The following is a 16,886-nucleotide window of genomic DNA, read 5'->3' on the forward strand; positions in this document are numbered from 1 at the left end:
GGACTGGTTTTAGAAGAGGCTACGAAAGAGCTTAAAATAATTGAAAGTCTGCTTGCGGACCTCCCAATAATTTTCAACTTATTTATTTTGGTAAAACGAATAATTTTCATTTGAAACTTTGTTCGGCGGAAGATCATTTTGCACCTCGTCGTTAATCAAAATCCTTAAATCCTCAACCCTTGCTCCTTGCACCAACCTTAAATCCTTAGTTCTTAAATCCTTAAACTATGTTAAATGACTTAATTTCTCAATTTTTTAATTTCAAGAATAACCACATAATCATTTCTTCAGTAAATTTATGCATTCCCATAATGTCGTTAACTAAATTTTTGCTGGATTTCTATAAAGGAGATTCTAACGTTAATAGGCCAATCAAAATCTTTTATTAGTAAAAATATTAAAAAATCCTACTTTCTTAATTTTGAGTTATGCAAGTAACCATAATGCTTGCTCTACTAAAGATTTAGAATATTCATATTATAGTCTTAGATTTTTCTGTCCACAAATATAAGACATTCTAGACTTCTGCGGAATAAGAGATTCTGATTGTGCTTAACTTCAGGAACAAAGAAAATAGCAAACAAAATACGTATAGATAAATCCAGTCATGCTACATCTAAATACTAATTCAACAAGAAAAAAAGATTCAAAAATTAGGGAATTAGAAAATTAAGCCTAACCTACCTAGGACTGTGGGTGGTGGTGGGGCAACTCCTCACCATGGAGCTGCGGGTACCGGATTTCTTGCCTAGGGAGGACCTTGTAAAGATCTTGGTGATCTGGCTCCGACTACCTAGCTTCTGCCGAAGTGCTAGACTTGAGAATAAGGAAAAAAAAAAATTTTGGATAAAATATATAGGAACAAACCTACTCATGATAACTTTTGCACTGATAAGCAAGAGAAAATCCAATTGAGCAACAAAGCAAGAACCTACTTTTTTAAAAAAAAACGATATCATCATAATATACATGGACTCCAAGAACTTTCAAGGGATGAGGGAGAAATTCTTCTGGATCAAGAGTCAGAGATGATATTTATAATGCATTTGAAAAGTTAATTATTTTCAAGTCTTTTTAAAATTTATATATTAATTAAATTATCCCAAGTCTCTTGCGGTCATGGCCGGGTAGGGGAAGAAGAAGCGGAGGTGGTGGTGAGTTTTGGTCGATATACAATTTGCATTGATACACATATAGAGGATCGATATACCGTTTGCATTACTAAACACATAGTCTGCAGTAAATCAAGGCTATTTTGTGAGTCTTTTTCCGAACTTTTGCAGCTTAAATAGCTAACACGTACATGTTCGGTGGAGCATTATTGCCAATAAACCTCATGATACATATTATAGATGGAGCCCATAGATTGGATTCCTTATTACATTCCAAGGAAAAAGGCTATTGCAAGCACACCGATCTTTTCAGTTGAATGCTGCATTTTATTGGCTACCGAAATGAGAAAACAAACAATAGAAGAAACGAGAGAGAAAGAGAGGCCAGGGACAGGCGCTGGTTTCCCCTCCACATTATTTACGTGCGTAGCCGGAGCATGTGCATGGAATCTCAAACAAATTTAATGGCGATGGGGCTCTTCACGACGCGCTTGTTGGAAACCCATTCCAGTTTTCCTCTTGCAGTCGAGTTTTTCCCTGGACCAGAACTAGAGATACTTAGAGTCACTTGGAAACTCTTCTCCTGGAATTGCCTTTTGAAACGTAGCTGGTACGTGGAGAGATACACCCGCACTCCAGCCGGTTCAGTAATCCTAGCTCGGTAAACTGAGTTGGCGTCGCCGACATTCGTCACCGTTCGTTGAACACTCACGGCCTGCTGCGAGTTGCGCGGCAGCGACACCATGATCGAGGGGTAGTTCAGCGATGATGCATTGATAGTTTGCACGGTGGAGCATCGAATCAACTGATGGAAGAGAATGGTAACCTCCACGTCCGAGTAACCCAAACCACAAGCATAACCGACGTAGTCATTCGGATCGACGCCATAGACGAGGCCCGGATCCAGGGCTCCTGCTGGATTCACCTGTCCGGCACCGGTCGCGAAGATACTGGCGGTCTGATTGGAATTCTCATCGACGACGAGGTTTCCGTCGAGGTCTAGATCAAGAGCCGAAGTTATGATAGCTGACTGGATGTAAGCCGGCGGCCAGTTTCTGTGCTTGCTCTTTATCAGCGCTACGATTCCCGACACGTGAGGTGTTGCCATCGATGTGCCGCTCTCGAAATTGAATGTCTTGGTAGCTAAGTGCGAAGGGTTCGGCCCGACGTCGAATGGCCACGCTGCCAGAATGTTCACGCCGGGCGCGAGGACGTCGGGCTTCAGGATGCCACCGTTCATCGTAGCCGGGCCTCTTGAAGAAAACGAAGCTACTCCTGGAGATGGTCGGTATCCGAAAACTGTGTCCTTGAAGATGATGGTTGCATTAGGAGTGAACCTTTTGGATTTTGATCCTGAATAGTAGTAATCTCGAAACACTGTCGCATCCATGAAGCTTAGATGGGAGACTGGAAGGACATGGGGATCGGCAGAGATGGTATACCCTTGCTCTGGTACGTTACCGAGTACCATTGCAGCTCCTCCAGCGTCATATACCACCTTGCCCTTCTCAACGCCAGTTATGAATTTCTGGCCAGTTATGAATCTCTCCCAACAAAGCACGATCTTCCCTCTAACATCTATGTTATCTAATGAGTTCTTGAGGCAGAACATTTTGTTAGGATCTCCATATTCTCCAGGGAAGACGATTGGCCATGGCCCGGAGGCATTGAATGAGCTGGGCTGGTATGCGGATTCGCCGTCCAATTCTGTTCCATCTCCAAGCCTCACGGTCGCCCTTATTCTTCTGTCGGTGGAGCTTGCTCCGATCGTCAGAACCCACGGCGCGTCGTGGGACAATGTGCTCTCCGTTGGGCCATAGTTCCCGGCGGCTGCGACGGCCGATATGCCGTGCGATAGCGCTAATAGTGAACCGTGCACAATGCCATCAATGTAAAATTTTGAGGTCCGGTTTCCACCAATGGACATCGAGAGCACATCGACGCCGTCCTGGATCGCTTGTTCTATGGCTTTTAATGAGTCGGAGTGGGCACAGCCATTCTGGAAGCATACTTTGTAGATGGCCAAGTGAGCCTTTGGTGCCATCCCAGCAGCTGTGCCCTTGGCCATGCCAAGAACCGAGGCATCATCGACAAAGTTTCCAGCTGCCGTGCCCGCCACATGCGTGCCGTGCCCATTGGTGTCGATGACCGAGCCGGAAAACCCAGCATTGAATGCTACGGCGCCGATGATCTTTCTGTTGCATGTGACGCGGCTAAGAGGCGCACAGGTCCCATTCCACTTGACCGGCTTAGGCGGCATTCCCCTGTCATGGAACGAAGGATGTCTCGGGAGGATGCCGGTGTCGAGCACGCCGATGACAATTCCTTCTCCAAAGAAGGTGTTCGACCATATGCCGCTAGTCCAGTTGCTCAGCCCCAGGAATTTATGGGTGTAGGTTGTTGCGAGCGGGTGCACTTGGTCTGGGTAAGCGTATAGAAATCCCTTCTTTGCTTCCATGGCTTTCACTTCCTGTGGAGTCAGCCTCGCGGCGAATCCACTGATGACATCACGGTACGAGTAGATGAGCCGTGGCTTGCCGGAGTCTAAAGTGGTGTTCGGCAAGAAGGATTTGTGCCAGCTCTCCAGATCTTCGCTACTAAGGAACTCCCAGCTCTCGGGCCTTTCAACATGGACAATGTAGGTTTGGATCTTCGCTGCATCTTCTTCGACTATGGGAAGCAGCTGGCCATGGCTCATTGGAAGAGTTCGACAATAAAAGAACGACAGGATAGCAAAGAAGACAACTGCTAGCTTGTGGTCGTCCATCTGGAGTTGATGAGATCATGCATGGGATGGTGATGAGAGGTGAGTTGAGGGACGTATTATATAGGTGATGGATTTCAGGAAGCAATGCGGTCTCTCTTTTTTTTTTTTTTCTTTTTTTTTGCTAAAAAGCAGGCAATGCGTTCTTCATTGCCTCAATGATGAGATAGAAGAGGAAGGTTCTCACCGGCTCATAATTCAAAGGCAAATAATAGAGAGAGTGAGGGGATCCTAGGATCTTAACTCTGAGGCATTACTCGTAAAACGTTCGTAGAACTTGTTCATTTTTTTTGTCGCTGGACGAAATAAATGGAAAGGTGACAAAAAGTAACGGAACTGGCGGTCACTGACGCAGGTGGGATGTGTGAAATTATAAACCGGAAATCTAGAATCCAATGCCTCTCCCGGTCGCCATTTCGTGTGATAAAGTATAGGTCATGTGCAATAATAATATCCGTGAAGGAAAACATGGTTGATATCTCTCCAGTAATCTGAAGCTTTCGTATCGATTACACATTACCGAAAGTCAGGGATAAGATATATTCTATCTTATTTCCTCCCCAATAAGAATTCTTGGTGCCATCTTCTTGTGCCTCCTTTCATATTCAGAAAAAAAAAGGAACTTCTCATCGTTGGTGAAAACATTTTGATGGCAGTAATGGTCTGCAAAAGTTTCCAACGAAAATGGACTGCAGCAATGGATCGGCCACGGCGACCTTCACCAGTCAATGCGCAAGACTGATTCTATCGCGTACTGCTGCGTGTTATGGCAACTAATATATGCCCCTATATCTTCTTAAGAAATATCCATCTGTGATTTAAATCTACAGGATAGATTTTTTGTTGTCGGAAATAATAAATTTTGTTTGGGATCATTTTGATTTTGATTTTTTTTGAGTAAAGTCATTCTAAAACTTTATAAATTCATATTTTATAACAAAGCTATTTTCATTAAAATATTCTTTAAACTATTTTTTATAATAAAGCATGATTTTCATAATGCATATATTGATCCATAATTTTTTAAAAAAAATATAATATTTCTATAAGCAAATTTTTTACATGGAAGATACTATCATTTGTAAATTAAGTAATAAAGAGGATAGATCTAATTATAAATTCAAAAACTAGTAAGGAGTATAAGATTTATTTACTTGTTTTATTTTAGACGGTCAATAAGATTTGAAATTGAGACCTAAGATAACATACTTAATCAACAAGGCTGGCTCGGTATGACCTGCATATGGGTTTATTTTGTGCGAGAGAAGCAACTTTACATGATTAAAATGCTTGGACTTTCTTTTCTTTTCTTTTTTGTTGTTGATGTAAAGGGAGGGAAGCCCACCTTGGTCAGGAGGAAAGGGACGTAGTAAGGGATGACAAGACCACATTTGGTCAGGAACCAAGGAATCCAATACAGCACATAAGCCTATCAACCTTGATTGCTATGAAAGCCTTTGTTTTATGTGCCCTTCCCATTAGAGTGGAAAACCTCCTGTGCCAATTAGAGCGTTTTCTGATATAGTCCTCCCTTTGACAAAGGCTCTCTTTTCCTCAAAAATTAAATGGGTAGCAGTGGCCTCAATCTGCTAACAAAATACCTTAGCCACAAGCTTATACAGGGTATTGCATAAAACTAATCGGCCCGTAATTCTTAGGCTCCTTAGGATTGATCTGTTCTTCGGAATCAAGGATGTGAATGTCAATTTCCGGCAGTTCAGGAAGCAGCAACAGAAATTCCTGTACTGCTGCTTGAACATCATTCTTAATAATATGCCAAAAAGCTTTAAAAGAGATGGGTTGGAACCAATCTAGCCCTGGGACTTTATCGCTAACCATAAGCATTTCTCCTGGAACAGGTGAAATAAGGCAAATATTCTCATATCTAGAAATGCAATGGGTTATTGGAGGGAGCTATGTATTATTTACAGTGTTACTAGAAGTAAATGTCTTTGAAGAACTGCTGAAAAGCATCACGAGTGCTGTCATCATCCTCATGAACATTGCCATTGGAGACTTGATATCATTATTTTATTCCTCATCATGCTTAGATCACCTCCTTGAAGCCATTGAAATCTAGATTTCTGTTGTTCAATAAATTTCTTGTCTTCTGAACATTCTACTATATCATTTTTTTTTCAAAACGGGGAGAAGGGGGCACCAAATTTTATTGATAAGAGAAGATGTATACAGTAGCAGTTTACAAAACATGTAATGAAAAATATACAGAGAAACAGAATCGGACAGTAGAACAAAAGGGAAACAGAAATCGTCAAGTAATTTAGATCAAAAGCAACATAAGGTGAGGCAGTGCCGGTGAGATTGCACCCAGATGCTTGCAGCAGATTTGACCCCAGAGTTTTACGCTGTAGCAGTAAGAGAGAATTAGCAGAATGAAGTTCCAACAGCAAGTCAAGCCAATGCCTCGAATTAATAGAAGAAAGATAGGCGTAGTCGCCAAAGATGCTCAATTTAGATCGAAGCCAGATAAGGATGGATTCTGTGAGAAGAGCAAGCGGTGCAAGTGCCCAGATCACTCGTTAGATAAGCCAATCAAAGAGTAAAAATCATTGATTTTACCCCAAACTTCGACGAATCCTGGTAGTTCTCTATCACTGCAGAGGGTAGACCAATCATTGAGAAGATGAATCCCTTTGAGAGCAATGACAGTAGACAAGGACCTTTTTCTAAGAAAAATTCGCAACTCCAACAATAGCTTTATATTAGCAGAAAGATGGCTGGTTGCATATTCTTTGGAAAATGATGAAGTCTCCACCAAGAGCATATATAGTTCCTGCAAATTTCCTGCTGGGGATAGAACCCCCAACCAAGATGAAGATGCGATTCACAATTTCAACTAATTATCACAAAAAACACAGCCAACCGAGTATCTTCCAAGTGTCTTTCAACAATATGTTGTCTCTAGTGTCTAATTTGTTCATGAGAGAGTGCCATAGAAAACATTTACTTTTTTATGGAGTTTTGATTTTCCATAAGGAGGCAGCAAGATCCCATTTGACACCTCTTGACTTAAGAATCGGTACAAGGCAGTATTAGAGAACTCACCTGAACTATTTAGCTTCCAAACTAGCTTATCGGACCTGGAACTGAGGTAAACCAACAAGGAGGGAATATTGCAGCTGTTCTAATTCAAGCTGAGCTTCACTCGGTAAGGAGGTAGGACATTTGAGGCTCCATGTCAGGGTTCTTGCAGTGAAAAAACTAGCCACACTCCTGGACTTGTAATGTCAAGCTTAAAAAGGATTCAGACAGATGGTTCCAACTGGGGCATCATCGATCCACTGTCTTTTTAGAAAAGAGGGTGGAAGCTGCTGGCAACTGATAACATCATCTTTCTGAAATAGACCCAAGATAGATGTTTCCCCTAAGGAATCGGAACCTTTTTGAGGAACCTCCAACTCCATGCAGCTAACAAAGCATGATTGAAATCCTTGAAGCCTTTTAATTCCATTACCTCCTCCCTCCTAAGCTAAGCAAATTTTTTTCTCATTGATTTTACAAGAGAGCCCATGGGCACAAAAGGAAGTGGTTCCAGGTGACCTCCTCCAGTGCTCATCTTAATTTTATATTAGTACCTAAAGTTTTCTCGATGAATAAATGATATAAAATTAAATATACGTCACATACTTCTTTCATTCAAGTCCCGACATTTCCGTCAGATTAAAAGTTTAAATCTATTCAAATTTAATCACAAACACTACGATCGATCCGTAGTTAGCCTCCATGAACTTATGCTGCTGTGTCTCCTAGTCTATATAGGGTATTGATAGGATTTACTGTCATATTATTTATAACAACTAACGATCTCAATTAAAAAAAAAAAAAAAAGAAAGAACTAGTTGGGTTATACTTCGTCTTAAAAAAAAAAAATATTTACTAATTAGATAGGCACCATGAGGATTTCACAGTTTTCATTATACTGGTACGTCCAACTAGTTTCCTAGGTGTGTACGTCACGAGGAGAGTCACCCAAGATCGTACCCTTAAGTGATGTTATTTCCAAGAAATCTGATAAGAGGAAACCTTTTTCCGATTGGTCCTCTCCCAGAATTCTCAAGGAATTAAAAGGCATAGAAAACGGTAAAGCCGTAAAGCTAATGGATACGTGGTGGACCGTTTTCGGCTGAAGACACACCCTAATAAATTTCAATTATCCACTCATTCATATTAATGAACGATAGTCCACCAATGAGGATCCTTTGTAACTCCCATCGAGGCGCCTCCTCTCATTTAATCCCCTCTGCATGGCTGTTATTTTCCACGCGCAGAAGATCTGGCGCATATTCTCCCATCTTTACTTATATTGGATGATCACCACTTCCGTTCGTCTCTCTCTCTCTCTCTCTCTTTCTCTCTCTCTCTCTCTCTCAGATAAGATGGACGACGAGCAACTAGAGAACTGGCAGCTTGGCCACGATGGAGTAGGATTTGGAGAAGAGCAGCCAGATCACAGGTAGTATTTTGATCATAACTTGCTTTTATATAATGCTTGCAGTTTCTTTGGAGTTAGATAAGTATGGGCTCACTTGTTGTTGCTCTTCCACCTCTTTGTAGTGTGTTGCCAATTTGGACCTGGCAATTGGGCAGTTTCATAGGGGAAGAAGTGCTTGATGCTGCTCCTCTGATGCAAAGCTATCCGTCCGAGCCCTTCTTCCCTTCCCAAGACCTGTTTCAAGGTCAGCTGGCTAGTCTTCATTTTGTTAGAAAGCTTTTAAGTCTACCACTTGATTAGTCTTTCTTTTTCCTCTCTTTTTTTTCTTCCCCCGGCTTTGATTGGCATTTCAGATGCGCCATTTAGCGTGTTTGATGGGGAGAATGGGTTTTGGGATGATATGAAATGTGGGACCGAGAACAAAGAGAAGGCTTTGGTTTGTGATGGGGAGAAGAGAGGGCAGAAGAAAATGAGGAAGGGAGAGAGAAGTAGAGAGGAGAAGGCTTTAACTTTCGAGGAGGTATCTCGCTGCTTCTACATGCCCATTACACAAGCAGCTAAGGAGCTCAATGTTGGGGTCACGTTGTTGAAGAGGAAGTGCAGGAAGCTAGGCATCCCAAGATGGCCTCATCGCAAGTTGAAGAGTTTGCAGACCCTAATTAAGAATGTTAAGGTAAGACTAAAAGTTTACCAGGCTTCCTTGGATTGAGTCGGTCAAATTAATTTCCACTGTTTAGTTTCTGAATTTGTTGTCCCTTCACAGTTAACAGAATATAGTCCATCATTAGCAAATGGTACGTTTTCTTCACAAGCTTAGTTTTGTTTAGGAACACGGGGGAGAGGAGGGGGATGTGGGTGACGCACAGCTCGTTACGAGTGCAACAGCGATTTTGGAGCAAGAAAGGAAGCTGATGGAGAAGGAGCCCGCGATGCAGCTGGAGGAGAAGACCAAGAGGTTAAGGCAAGCTTGTTTCAAAGCCAACTACAAGAAGAGAAGGCTCGCGGCACTCGAGGAATCGCAAGAATCTGCGTCTCCTGACTACATCTTTCTACAGAAGGCCATGATGAGTACGTGTCTTCATTGACAGGATGATCTTTTAATGGAGAAAGTTCAGATGAAGATCAGAGAATGCTAACCATTTTTGGCCTCTTCAAAAGAGTTATGCTAGTTCACATCAGTCTTCGTTAGTATAGATTTTCTAGTGGAATTGCTATCTTTTCTCGCTTTTGTATATATGCTGTAACTCTTAAAAGAGCCCAAGCAGAAACGTAATCTTAATGTAACTTTTTGAGAAAGATAATCTTAATGGAGTTTTTTGTTCACATCTTTCAGTTTTATTGTTGATGATTTTTTTCATTTGGGGTAACAGAGATCAAGTCAGCTGCTCGGTACGTTCAGCATTTTACATATATACTGCCTGGTTAGATCAAAGACAAATGCTGACAGAGATCAACAGGAAAAGGATAGGTGAGAACATGAAGAATAGCTAAGGATCTAGCACGGTTCGCCGCTTAATTTCGCACACATAATTTTTATTGTTGATCATCGCTGATAACTTAAGTTGGCACAATTGGTATGATAATTCGTGCAGTTGTCACATTTGTTTTCAGATTTACGGTTTGCTGTGTCACGATTTTGGCTTCGGCATGTCCATACTAAACATAGATTGAAATTTTTGGAAACTCAATTCACATGGATTTTCAGTGACCCAGCTGGAGTGATGATTTGCAAGAATATTTAACTTTCCAATCATTCCAAGAAATAAAATAGACATGAATATAAATAATGCAAGAGTATTGAAACATACTATACCGAGCATTAAATAAACAATATCAATTATATAAAGGATGTTTATTAATAGTAATTCGACAAACACATGGGTGAAGGAACTGTTTTCTTTGATAAGAAGGGAGGTGTTAATTAACCACCCAATTTTTTTGATAAGAGGCAACCGGTTACACATGTTACAACAGTATAGTAGAAAACAAAGAAAATGGTTCATCATCAATATCGAAAATAGAAGTAGAATATCACGAAGAGCAATAGACAACTCCGCCTCTCTCTTTCATAGATGGTCTCCCAAATGATTGGCAACAAAAGATACTATCCAATCCACCGCCCTGTTGGCCTCTCTAAACACGTGCTTCGCCTGAAACACCAACCCGTCATGAACTATGGCCCGGATATCTTTCAAAAGCGGGCGATAATCGCCGACCCCTTCCAAAGCCTGTGGAATTTCCGGAACTAGGTATCCTCATAAAGAAATTTACTTCCATAGAGAGATTTTATGTCGTGCACCCATATGTCCTCCTAACAAATTCTATGCGGATTTCCCTTATCCATATAGATATTTTAGGCACTTACCGAGACGTCCGCATATAATATTTATAAGGATGTTAGACCTTACAGAAATTTTATGCGCACCTCACCATAGTTCGCATATACCTCTATGCAGATAATGTACTCATAGCTACTTTATGCGCACATAGACTGAACTCCGCATGTTAATTTCTGCGCGAATTGCGTCTGCGTATAAATGTTATGGGCGCGCTCTCTGGTGCTCAATGATGTCCGCATATCAATCTGTATGTGACATTATAATGCATAGATATTTTAGGTAACACATGAATTCCGCATACAATGTCTACATGGACGTTCTTCCTTATAGATATTTTATGCGACTCACTTGTTTAGTTCGCATAGTAATTGCTATGTGGATTTACACCTCATAGTAATGTTATGCGTTACTCCCATAAGTCCGTATATGTGTTTCTTTATGGATTGCGTCCATGTATGACTTTTATGCGCCTGGATTTGTTGCTTTCTTTATGGCCGCATAAAAAGTTTTATGCGACTTTTAAACTTATAGACATTTTATGCGATTTTTTGATTTGTCTGCATATAATATCTAGGCGGATATGACTGCACAAAATTTTTATACTCACTTACCCTAATGTAGCATATTAATTTCTCTGTGTGTTTGCTCCTCATAGTAATGTTATGCGCTTACCCTTATTGTCCACATATTAATTTTTCTATGCGAACCTTCGGCCGCATATACAATATATGCAAATCATAGGTGTTGTCGGTATAGTAATGTCTATGCGTAGAAGTTCCGCATAGAAAGTTTATTGTGTTGCTTCGTACGTCCGCATCATAATTTCGATGCGGGAAGACTGCGGCATAGAAAATTTATGAGCATGTTCTAATGTAGACTTCGCATAGATTGGTTATGCGTGAGATCACATATAATTTTTGCGTACCCGCGAGCCGATGAAGAAGCAGCCAGGCTTTTGTGAGGACCATTCACCGTCGCTCGATCAAGATCAGATGGTTGGCGTTCAAGAAGATATCCATCTGGTCCGATGGTCCTCAAGTGGTCGGCGGCCACCGCTGACACTTTAGTCCGCCGGTGGTCGTGGAGCGCGGCTTTGTCGCCCCTCCTTCGCTCTCATCTTCGTACCCTCTCTCCTGTGCTCCTCCTCCCGCCGTCGCCGGCAGTGGGAGCTCACCGCCACAAATCCCTTGGTTCCTCGCCGGCTCCTCCGCCTCCCCCACAACGGCCGTCGCTTATCCTTCTAAACCAAAGTCGGCAGGTTGCGTTGCCGATCTTATGTGAAGCCTCTTCAGTAGCATCATAACTAGTGCGAGGCTGGACGAAAATCTCTCTCCATGGTTTTGGCTCGTCTCCTGCTCCATTCTACTTCCCCTCTCCCTCCTCTCCGCCACCACCAAATCCATCCTCCGCTCCCTCTCCTCTTTCCCTGCTCCCCCTCTCTCCATCTGCCTCATCTCCTCCTCCACCAACTCCGAAACCCCTCGCCCCCACCCCGATTCCAACCAAATACCTTCCTCTCCACCTTCGCGACCACCTGCATTCCTCTCATAACATCGTGCTCCACCAAGACCCATCTCCTCCAAATCCACGCTCGCCTCCTCCGCTCTTCCCTCGTCGACAACCCGTCCATCACCACCGCCTTCTTATCTCGTGCCGCCCTCTCCCCCCTCGGTGATATCAATTATTCCCGTCGCGTCTTCGAACAAATACCCAAACCCACCGTCTTTCACTATAACACCATGCTAAGATCCTACTCCCAGGATAGCACCCCGGAGGAGGCCCTCCACTTGTATAACCGCATGCGAAAACTCGGCATTTCTCCGAATACCTTCACCTCTTCCTTTGCTCTCAAGTCATGCACCAGGATTTCTTACTTGTCTGGTGGAAAACAGATGCATGCGAGGGTCCTGCAAGATGGGCACCAATCTGATTCGCTTTTGCTGACTACATTGATGGGACTCTACGTGGAGTGCGGGGACGCCGATGATGCGCGTCGCGTGTTCGATGAAATGCCCGAGCGAGATATAGTTGCATGGAATGTGTTGATTTCTTGCTATTGTCGTAATCACCGGACCAAAGATGCGTTGCGTTTGTTTGATGTGATGCGGGGACCAGAGTATGGGTTGGAACCGGATGATGTCACCTGCTTGCTTCTGCTTCAGGCATGCGCACACTTGGGTGCGCTTGATTTTGGGGAGATGATACATAAGTATGCTGAGGAACGTGGTTTTGGTGGTGCTCTGAATATAAGGAATTCCCTTGTAGCAATGTACTCAAGGTGTGGGTGTGTAGATAAGGCTTATAGAGTGTTTTGTGATACACCGCATAAGAATGTGATTAGTTGGAGTGCAATGATTTCTGGTTTGGCAATGAATGGTTATGGTAGGTATGCAATTGAAGCTTTTAGAGAGATGACGAGAGTGGACATTGCTCCGGATGATCAGACGTTCACAGGTGTACTTTCAGCTTGTAGTCATAGTGGGTTGGTTGACGAAGGATTTAGATTTTTCGATATGATGAGGTTTAAGTATCGACTAGTCCCTAATGTGTGTCACTATGGATGCATGATTGACCTTTTGGGCCGTGCTGGATTGCTTGATCAGGCGTATGAGTTTATAGTAAAAGAGATGAAGGTTCAGCCAGATGCCACAATCTGGAGGACTCTCCTTGGAGCTTGTAGAATTCATGGTCATGTTGACCTTGGAGAACGAGTAATTGGGCACCTGATTGAGTTAAAAGCACAACAAGCTGGAGATTATGTTTTGTTACTGAATATATATGCATCTGTGGGGAATTGGGAGAAGGTAGTGGAAACGAGGAGGTTGATGAAGGAGAAGGGAATTCAAACGACTCCAGGATGCAGCACGATAGAATTGAATGGAGAGGTTCATGAGTTTGTTGTTGATGATAATTCACACCCACAGAAGGCGGAGATTTATGAGAAGCTTGATGAGATAGGGCGGCAGCTAAAGATTGCTGGTTATGTCGCAAATATGGCATCTGAGTTGCATGATATGGATATGGAGGAGAAGGAGAGTGCACTTTGTTTTCATAGTGAAAAGCTGGCCATTGCTTTTGGTATTCTTGCTACTCCTCCAGGTAGAACGATTAGAATTGCAAAGAACCTTCGCATTTGTGTTGATTGCCATACTTTTGCAAAAGTGTTATCCAGTGTCTATAATCGGCTGGTAATCATAAGAGACCGAAGTCGATTCCACCATTTCAAAGAAGGTTGCTGTTCATGTAATGATTACTGGTAGGGCATTGGTGGGTTAATGTGCAGGAAAATTGGTCCATGTATAAGCACGACCATGGAAGGAGGATGCTGATGCATTCAAGAAATAAAGCTTGGTTTCTGGATGTTGCAACCTTGATTCCAAGCTCACTATATATGAATTTCAACCGATACAAGGCAGTGCTTTGTTGACTTTTGGCAGATTAATGAAGATATTGTCTGCTATACGTTCACACATTCATTGGTTGCTTCCAGGAAGAAGGTGCCAAGGTCTACATCAGATTCAAAATTATTCTGTCACCCTCACTTTCTTGGACTTCCATTGGATTGGTCTGAAAATCTTGCGAGGAATGAATTCTTTGAATGACTAACCAAGGTTAAATCCATGAACATGCACACAATGCTATCCATGATTTTTCTGCTCTAAATTATACCTTAAAATTCTTCATATGCTAGCTTCTAAACTCTGAATATCTACTTGAATTTTGTCTAAAAACAGAGTATCTCCTTTCATTTATGTTGCACTCTAGAGTAGGAAACCAATAAAGTACAAAAATCCCCAATTAACATATGTTTTATTTGTCTTGTGAAATAAGTAAATTATCTGATGTAGAAATCTGTAATTTTGAATCCCCTTTGCACATGATTGTCCTTGGAGAAATCTTGTTGGTGGGTCTTATTTCTTGTGCTGCTTATAATAGGTAAAAAAAATACATATATTTATAAGATATTGTATATGAAGCATATTGGTGCAGATCTTATTTTAAATTCAACTGACTACACTATTTATTAAGTTTCATGGTTAACCACCAAAATCACATTGGAGCAAGAGACTTATTCCAATGTTATCATATCTCACCAGTCTATTTGCCATCGAAGAAAAGCACCCCAATATGATTAAAATTTCACAGAACAAAAATATTTTGCAATATGAAATCTATTTAATCTGCAAAAAAAAAAAAAAAAACTCTGGATCAATACATAGTGATGTGCTTATAGATGGTAAATTTTGTACACATGCAAAATCTTTAACCTTTACATAGACCTTGTATTTGCACTTCTGTCATGAGGAACTGCAGCATGAATAATTTGGGTGACTCAAGCTGCAATCAGATCTGTAATAGTTTGCCTATCACTTTTGCCCACCTCAACGTTGATGAACTCAGACAAAATTGTTCTGAATTCATCTCCTGTGAGAGTTTCCTTTTCTAGCAACACCTCAACCAACTGTCCAATAGCTGCTCAATTATTCCATATGTGAGTCTTTGCGATTTTGTAATAGTTGTCAATTATTGCTTTTACTGACTTGTCAATATCTTCTGTGAGTTTTTCAGAGATTGAATTCCTAGCTAGCATTCTCAACACTACATCACTGCTTTGTAGCGCTTGATCAAATGTGATTCCTTTGTTCGGTTCCATCTGAAACTTGGTTCTAAACCTGTTCAACATTCAAATTATCAATAAATGTACAATAGGCCTTTTTGTAAGAAAATAATATGCCTACTTATAGACTATAGATATCTAATTCAGTTAAATATTCTAGTGGCTACGCATGCAAACACCATCTATGACTGCAGATGTGAGGTAAAGGAGCTAAATTTTACCAGTGAAGTTATGTTAGAGAGCATCAAGAAGACATTTAATCTTCAGAAGCTTTCTTCTTATTTTTTAAGTATTACTTGTATATGCAGATATTACCTTCCCAGGCCAAAAGGCAAGTTGGGGCCTCCCGGAGTATTCACTGATGAAATTCTCAGAAACAACGACCGAAGTAAGAGCAGAGGGAATCCCCAATTCACCAAAAAATTGAGGATTGCAAATACTACATTGGGTTCCACAGGATGAGGAGCAAAATCCACATCCTTTTCTTTTAGTTTCCTCAGCAAATTCTGGGGCAGTCCGGGCAACTGCACTTTGACTCTTTGAATTTTATTCAGTGCTGGGTTTGGATGTCTCGGCGATGACAACAGTGCCATTCTCAAACAGGTCCACCTTCTTCATTGTTCCTACATTCAGGTACTCCAGGAATCTCGAGTAGACATCCTGCTGGAAGTCGACCCTTGAGGGCTTTCTGGCTCAGCTTTTGTTGGCTGAGCTGCAGAGAACCCAGTACCTGTAAGTCCCAGGCCAGCAGATCTTAGTAGCTTCCTTCTTTTCATGTTGACATCTACATGTGTTCTCTGATTTAAAACTCTCCTCTAGGAGAAGTTTTGATGCTGTTCTCTTTTGAGATCTCCTGAGACTTGCAGATGGGAATATGGGCTGTTGTGAGAGACGGCCAGTGACATATTGATTCTCAGATTCCAAAGCAGATCTGAATTCTAATCTAAGCCACAAAGTGGAGATTGGAGTCTTGGACTGGGGCTGCTTCTATTCTACAAGATCAGTTGGGCTCTGACAGTCTGATAGGTCTGGATGGTCTGTGGAGGTTAGCTTAAATAACCTGAGCAGTTGTGTTGTCCTACCTTGTAGATTTTTGGAGGCTAAGATGTTCTTTCATCTATGTCTTCCATTGTTATCTCTGTTCAAAGCACTAGATGAAATTCATTAATCCATTTGGCCAAAATAAGAGCATGAGGCTAGATGCTTTTGAGGATGCCATGAATGGACATTTTGATTCTTCTCAAGAAAGAAATGGACAGTTTGAGGCCTATATTTTGTGAGAATGGAAAGTTTGGGAGATTGCGGAATGTTTTAAAAATGATTAATTTAACTGAAACTTGGTTGGATTATTAGTTCTTATCAGTGATCGAAGAAATAAAAACCAAGTTCCCATCTTATCACAAAAAAAGGATGATCTGTATCACAAAAAAAGGATTGATCTTATCGTCAGCTGAATGCACATGGGTCGAGTTGTATCGTCCCATTGATTTATAATTTCTGGCTTTTTTTAACTGTGATAAAATGCTATTATGATGACTTGTGCACTTCATTTGTGGCTTTGATGGATTTTGGGGTGGTGGATAAGTTTCTGAACACCATG

General features: G+C 41.6%; 2 protein-coding genes and 1 pseudogene across 6 annotated transcripts; 2 read left to right on the plus strand and 1 right to left on the minus strand.

Moving 5' to 3' along the window:
- Positions 1 to 1,321: 1,321 nt before the first annotated feature.
- Positions 1,322 to 3,907, minus strand: LOC103705286 (subtilisin-like protease 4 pseudogene; annotated as a pseudogene). Its single transcript, XR_015967480.2, has one exon. The product of XR_015967480.2 is annotated as a subtilisin-like protease 4 pseudogene (transcript).
- A 4,580-nt stretch (positions 3,908 to 8,487) lies between these two features.
- On the plus strand, positions 8,488 to 9,777 carry LOC113462385 (protein RKD1-like). The gene is made up of 2 exons (XM_088701600.2): positions 8,488 to 9,002; positions 9,157 to 9,777. The coding sequence occupies exons 1-2, from the start codon at positions 8,730 to 8,732 to the stop codon at positions 9,412 to 9,414; spliced, it is 531 nt and encodes a 176-aa protein (XP_088557726.2). The 5' UTR covers positions 8,488 to 8,729; the 3' UTR covers positions 9,415 to 9,777.
- A 1,819-nt stretch (positions 9,778 to 11,596) lies between these two features.
- On the plus strand, positions 11,597 to 16,538 carry LOC103705268 (Pentatricopeptide repeat (PPR) superfamily protein). Of its 4 annotated transcripts, XM_089924427.1 has the most exons (3): positions 11,597 to 14,279; positions 15,595 to 16,018; positions 16,106 to 16,538. In XM_089924427.1, exon 1 carries the CDS (start codon positions 12,003 to 12,005, stop codon positions 13,926 to 13,928), a length of 1,926 nt encoding a protein of 641 aa, XP_089780553.1. In that variant the 5' UTR covers positions 11,597 to 12,002; the 3' UTR covers positions 13,929 to 14,279; positions 15,595 to 16,018; positions 16,106 to 16,538. The 4 variants fall into 4 exon arrangements, with proteins under 4 accessions (XP_089780553.1, XP_008787150.5, XP_038983162.3 ...); XM_008788928.6 differs by having other exon boundaries at positions 15,595 to 16,538; XM_039127234.3 differs by having other exon boundaries at positions 11,597 to 14,173; positions 15,595 to 16,538.
- Positions 16,539 to 16,886: the final 348 nt, after the last annotated feature.

This window comes from Phoenix dactylifera, chromosome 7 (genome assembly GCF_051530095.1).
Source record: "Phoenix dactylifera cultivar Ajwa chromosome 7, Ajwa_hap1_PhDact_Kaust_v1.1, whole genome shotgun sequence".
NCBI lineage: Eukaryota > Viridiplantae > Streptophyta > Magnoliopsida > Arecales > Arecaceae > Phoenix > Phoenix dactylifera.

What these genes read in the sequence shown, in the direction of transcription:
- LOC103705268 (XM_008788928.6), top strand. Translation starts at nt 12,003, where the DNA reads ATGGTTTTGGCTCGTCTCCTGCTCCATTCTACTTCCCCTCTCCCTCCT.
- LOC113462385 (XM_088701600.2), top strand. Translation starts at nt 8,730, where the DNA reads ATGAAATGTGGGACCGAGAACAAAGAGAAGGCTTTGGTTTGTGATGGG. An exon ending in CCCTAATTAAGAATGTTAAG is followed by an intron (nt 9,003 to 9,156) that starts GTAAGACTAAAA and finishes AGTTTTGTTTAG; the next exon opens with GAACACGGGGGAGAGGAGGG.